Source organism: Salmo salar, chromosome 14 (genome assembly GCF_965601325.2).
Source record: "Salmo salar chromosome 14, fSalSal1, whole genome shotgun sequence".
Lineage (NCBI taxonomy): Eukaryota > Metazoa > Chordata > Actinopteri > Salmoniformes > Salmonidae > Salmo > Salmo salar.
Genome location: NC_138304.1, coordinates 73719666 through 73725833, shown reverse-complemented (window position 1 = coordinate 73725833; position 6168 = coordinate 73719666). Strand labels below are relative to the sequence as shown.

The 6168-nt window shown below is 38.2% G+C and overlaps 1 protein-coding gene across 1 annotated transcript; it reads left to right on the top strand.

The window, feature by feature from the left end:
* The first annotated feature begins 223 nt into the window (after positions 1 to 223).
* LOC106569913 (protein AF1q) lies at positions 224 to 4450 on the top strand. The gene is made up of 2 exons (XM_014141647.3): positions 224 to 350; positions 3787 to 4450. The coding sequence occupies exon 2, from the start codon at positions 3793 to 3795 to the stop codon at positions 4066 to 4068; it is 276 nt and encodes a 91-aa protein (XP_013997122.1). The 5' UTR covers positions 224 to 350; positions 3787 to 3792; the 3' UTR covers positions 4069 to 4450.
* Positions 4451 to 6168: the final 1718 nt, after the last annotated feature.

Genomic DNA, 6168 nt, shown 5'->3' with positions numbered 1-6168 from the left:
GTTAGTAAAACAGTAGGCCTATTTGATTAATAAAACAGTAGGCCTATTTGATTTTAAGTTAATAAAACAGTAGGACTATTTGATTTTAAGTCAATAAAACAGTAGGCCTATTTGATTTTAAGTTAATAAAACAGTAAGCCTATTTGATTTTACGTCACAAAAACCCACTGCACGCGCAGTATGTCGTCACAGAGTGTGGGCGTGGCTGGTTCTGAAAAAGCGAGATTGTGCGCGAATATTTTACAGCATCGCCACAGCACTCACACGAGCGTACGGGTTTTATTATACCCCAGTGGAGCGTACCCAGCGACAAACAAAGAGGAGCCTTGTCAGCCAAGATTTCTCAAGACGTAAGATAATATTTTCTTTTCATTGTCTTGTTGAAATGTAAATTGATTTGTTTTTTAATTGCATTTTCATAATTTTGCCTGCTTGTCGGTGACCTACATTAGTGATATGGTGTTGCATTTAGTGCACCTGTGCTGGATAGTGGATACAAAATTACATGTAGACTAAACTAACAATACTGAATGTTTAATTTTTATATATATAATTTTTATATTATATATATATATATATATATATATCTCCTGTAATAGTAATGTTAGAATTAACAATTTATCTTTCCCAGTAGGCATAAGAAAGAAACTAAAAACAATAGCCTATAACCTAATTTTGCCTATTAGGCTGGCAAGGCCGGCTAGCCTGTTAAATAAAAATCATAAATGCACAATTAAAAACGGGTAAGCTTCCGAACTGAGTGTCAATGGTAGATAGATAGATAACGCTCTACCGTGTTTTATTTTATGCTTGGCACATTATCTAAGATATTTTTAGGACTGCATGACCCAGTTTCTGGAATAGTCTCCATCATTCGCACAGATGACATGCCGTCAAAAACGGAGGTGTCATGTGTGAATCTATATTTACATGATTAAAGAATAACTAATGTAAAAATCGCTTGTAATTTCTCAAGCCCCATAGGCGTCAACCACTCCATTGAGGCTTTTATGTCTACTTCATATGGTGAATTTTATCTGTAGCGTACTACTGTATCTCTTGATATGATATACATGGGTGTCGTATTGAGGACGGGTGACGCTCTTAGTCAGTATTTGACCGTTCTACATAAAATTATGACCTAATGGATAAGAACGATTTGTTTAATAGGATAAAAAAAATAATGTATAGAGTATCTTGATACAGGGACCTTTATCCACCAATAGACTATCATCCTTAACCGATTTAAAATGGCATAACCTACTGACAGGGTGGGGTCATTTCTGCCCTAAATGTTGATTTCATGCTACAGTACTTGTATTTTAACAATTGATTTCATGCTACAGTAATGGCATTTTCACAACAGGATCTTGTCTCAGTTGTCCATTTTCACTATGTGCATTTTACATTAAATTGCTGTATCATTTTGAGTGTTTAAATGTGTGTTTAACCACAGAAGTGTGTAGCCTTGTTATTGTATAACAATGTTAGACTTTATTGTGTTATCATTTGGTTTAGGAAATTCACATTTGCACCATTCACATTTTCTTTCAGATCTGTTTTGCAGTTGTAAACAGGTAGCCCATTACTGGAAATATAATGTTGAGGGTGCCCCAAAGCCTAAAAATAAGATGTTTCAAAATAGCATAAATGTGCCCTTGTTTGCACTCTTACTCTTGGGGAACCTATATTTATGTGGTCACAATTAACTTAGTAATGTTCAAAGAGTATTATGCTTACAGTACCAGTCAAAAGTTTGGACACAACTACTCATTCCAGGGTTTTTCTTTATTTTTACTATTTTCTACATAGTAGAATAATAGTGAAGACATCAAAACTATGAAATAACACATATGGAATCATTTTAGTAACAAATCAAAATATATTTCAGATTCTTCAAAGTAGCCACCGTTTGTCTTGATGACAGCTTTGCAAACTCTTGGCATTCTCTCAACCAGCTTCACGAGGAAGTCACCTGGAATGTATTTCAATTAACAGGTGTGCCTTGTTAAAAGTTACTTTGTGGAATTTCTTTCCTTAATGCTTTTGTGCCATTCAGTTGTGTTGTGACAAGGTAGGGGTGGAATACAGAAGATAGCACTATTTGGTAAAAGACCAAGTCCATATTATGGCAAGAACAGCTGAAATAAGCAAAGAGAAACGACAGTCCATCATTACGTAAAGACATGAAGGTCAGTCAATCTGGAAAATTTCAAGAACTTTGAACGTTTCTTCAAGTGCAGTCGCAAAAACCATCAACCACTGACAAAACTGGTTCTCAGGAGGACCACCACAGGAATGGAAGACCCAGAGATACCTCTGCTGCAGAGGATAAGTTCATTAGAGTTACCAGCCTCAGAAATTGCAGGCCAAATAAATGCTTGACAGAATTCAAGTAACAGACACTTCTCAACATCAACTGTTCAGAGATTGCATGAATCAGGCCTTCATGGTCGAATTGCTGCAAAGAAACCACTACTAAAGGACACCAATAAGAAGAAGAAGAGACTTGCTTGGAGCAAGAAAAATTAGCAATGGACATTAGACCGGTGGAAATTCGTCCTTTGGTCTGACTAGTCGAAATGTGAGATTTTTGGTTCCAACCGCCGTGTCTTTTGTGAGACGCAGAGTAGGTGACCAGATGATATCTGCATGTGTGGTTCTCACCGTGAAGCATGGATGAGGAGGTGTGATGGTGAAGGGGTGCTTTGCTGGTGACACTGTCTGTGATTTTATTTAAAATTCAAGGCACACCAGCATGGCTACCACAGCATGCTGCAGCAATACGCCATCCCATTTGGTTTGCGTTTGAGTTGGAATGCAGAGTGAAGGAAACGCAGCCAACAAGTGCTCAGCATATGTAGGCCCTCCTTCAATACTGTTGTAAAAGCATTCCAGGTGAAGCTGGTTGAGAGAATACCAAGAGTTTGCAAAGCTGTCATCAAGGCAAAGGGTGTGTGCAACGCCAGGGTTGTGTGTGCAACGCCAGGGTTGTGGGTTCGATTCCCACGGGGGGCCAGCACAAAAAAAAGAAGAAATGTATGCATTCACTACTGTAAGTCGCTCTGGATAAGAGCGTCTGCTAAATGACTAAAATGTAAATGTAAATGTATGTGGTTACTTTGAAGGATCTCAAAATATATTTTGATTTGGTTAACACTTTTTTGGTTACTACATGATTCTTCACTATTATTCTACAATGTATAAAAAATAAAGAAAAACCCTTGCATGAATAGGTGTGTCCAAACTTTTGACTGATAGTGTATATCACAAACATTTCAAGATTAGATCAGATTATGAGGAATGCCAAATCAGGTCATGTTCACAAATGTGCGACTCAACATTATTGCAATCTAGGCCTACAACTTTAACGTTAGTGTTCTGTGTTTTAAAACCTATCACCAGAAAGCTTATGTAACCTAGTTTGCTAACAGGTTTAAATAAGCAACAAGGATTGACCTAAATCTGTATCTCAAGAAAAAACGGCTTGATCCTGTGCCCATTTGTTCTTATGTAATGGCATAGACTTCTCTTAACCTGAACTCTGCTATGGGAGAAAGTCAGTCAAGACAAAACGTTCTCCTAACCATGGCATCTACTGTATAGGGGTCCTTTTGGAATAAAGAAAAAATATGAGGTAGCCATTTGAAATTATAGAGACATACAGTATTTCATTCAAGTACTATATGTGGGGACTAAGATTAGAGCAGTATGTATGTCTAATCTATTTTAAACTATGATTCCAAATCTCATTTTAATTTGCCCTCATTCCTCTTTTACATTCAGGTAAAAATGCTGGTGAAATCAAACAGTGAGTATGACTCCTTCCTCTACTGGAGACAGCCCATCTCAGCCCCGGACCTGTCAGAGCTGGAAGACCTGGGTGTGACCAACAGCAAGCCAACCAAGAAGAGCAAGAAGGCCACCAAGAAACAGAATGCTGCCTTAGCCAAGACAAGGAAGCAGCAAGAGGCACAGGAGGCTGAATTGTCAGAGTACACCACCTTCAACTACTGGAGAGAGCCTATCCCCAGCATCGACCTCCTCGACTTCAACCTGCTTCTGTGAGAACCATCCCCATCTCAGCCTCTTAGTCATAAGACCCTCCCTCTCCTCACACTGACCCATCTGGATAACCATGGATTTTGTTACGTTTCTGGTCCCAAGAAGAAGTACTGAATCTGTATTAGTCTGTACTGTGCATTTTTGTTTAGGATCCGACCCCTTTTTGAAAGTTTTTGCCTAAAATGACATAGCCAAATCTAACTGCCTGACCTGAAGCAAGGCGATGCATATTCTTGATGCCATTTGAAAGGGAAACACTTTAAAGTTTGTGGAAATGTGACATGAATGTAGGAGAATAACACATTAGATCTGGTAAAAGATGGTACAAGAAAAGCTTTTTTTTCCCTTCTTTGTATTATCTTTGAAATGCAAGAGAAAGGTCATAATGCATTATTCCAGCCCAAACACAATTTAGATTTTGGCCACTAGATGGCAGCAGTGTATGTGCAACGTTTTAGACTGATCCAATGAACAATCACATATCTGTTCAAAATGTTGTATCAAGACTGCCAAAATGTGCCTAATCAAGTTTATAATTGTGCACTCTCCTCAAACAATAGCATGGTATTCTTTCACTGTAATAGCTACTGTAAATTGGACAGTGCAGTTAGATTAACAAGAATGTAAGCTTTCTGCCCATATCAGATATGTCTATGTCCTGGTATTTTTTTGTTTGTTGTTACTTACAACCTCATGCTAATCACATTAGCCTACTTAGCTCAACCACCCCGTGGGGGAGACACCGATCCCGTAGAGGATAACCTCCAAATAATACTGAAAGGATGAGGGGTAAATGTTTTAACTTGCAGGTGACTGGCACTGTGAATGACATTCTAGTGAGTTCTGCTTAGGTTTTCTCCACATGCAGGCTACATGACTCGATCACTAATTTCAACAAACATAACTAAGTAGAAATGGCAATAAGGTGAGCCTTTTAAATTATTATAAATAGTTAAATTGCACACTGACTGCAAGGCTCCTGTCTCACAGTAAGGACTTACACATTCATAATTTGTGAGATAACTTGAGTATGCTACATCACATTTTTTAACAAATGCAAAGTGCTGTCTCATTTTTAGCCTCACCTAAAACAGGCTTGAAGGGTAGTGCCAACCCGAGCCTTGGAGAGTGTCCGCATGTTGTATTTACAAGTAGTTATTTATAAGTAGTAGAAAGTAAAGCACCTCCACACAGAACAGATATGTTAGAAGCTCTTAGGGAGCCACAAGCATGACTGTCTCTTGCGCTTTGTATTGATTGCCTTTTTGATTTGTTTCAGACACTGAACTGACTGGCTCAAACCCACCCAATGAATTAATTTAGTATGCTGCTTTTAGTCTTCCCTAAGTAGGCCTCAACAGAGTGCAATGACTGAGGATAAATGTTAGAGATTCCAATGCAGAGCTGGTCAACTGTTTTATTTACTTTCTGCATAGACCACTGTACCGTCTGAATGTCAAGGAAAGAATGGATTGAAATGTTCAATGAAAGAAGGGAAAGGAATGTTTTTAATTGTGTCAGAGTGATGTTGCACATGGTCTTGAAAGTACGGTAGTACACATTCTAATTTTGGATACTTTTAATCATAAAGATAACTTGTGCAATGAGCAGTAAATTCCCAAACGTGACTCATTGTACTTGGTCTGACTTTTCTGAAATAAATGGAGATTAAGATATGCACAGGATATCAATCTACTTTGTTTACTGTGAGAAATCATCTCAAACTAAAGGGCTAGAACACGCAGCATTTTTTGAGGAGATACAGTGCCTTCGGAAAGTATTCAGACCCCTAGACTTTTTCCACATTTTGTTACATTACAGCCTTATTCTAAAATTGATTAAATAAAAAATCCTCTACACACACTACCCCATAATGACAAAGTGAAAACAGGCTTATTTACATAAGTATTCAGACACTTTGCTATGAGACTCTCAATTGAGATCAGGTGCATCCTGTTTCCATTGATCATGCTTCAGATGTTTCTACAACTTGATTGGAGTCCACCTGTGGTAAATTAAATTGATTGGACATGATTTGGAAAGGCACACACCTGTCTATGTGAGGTCCCACACTTGACAGCGCATGTCAGAGGAAAAACCAAG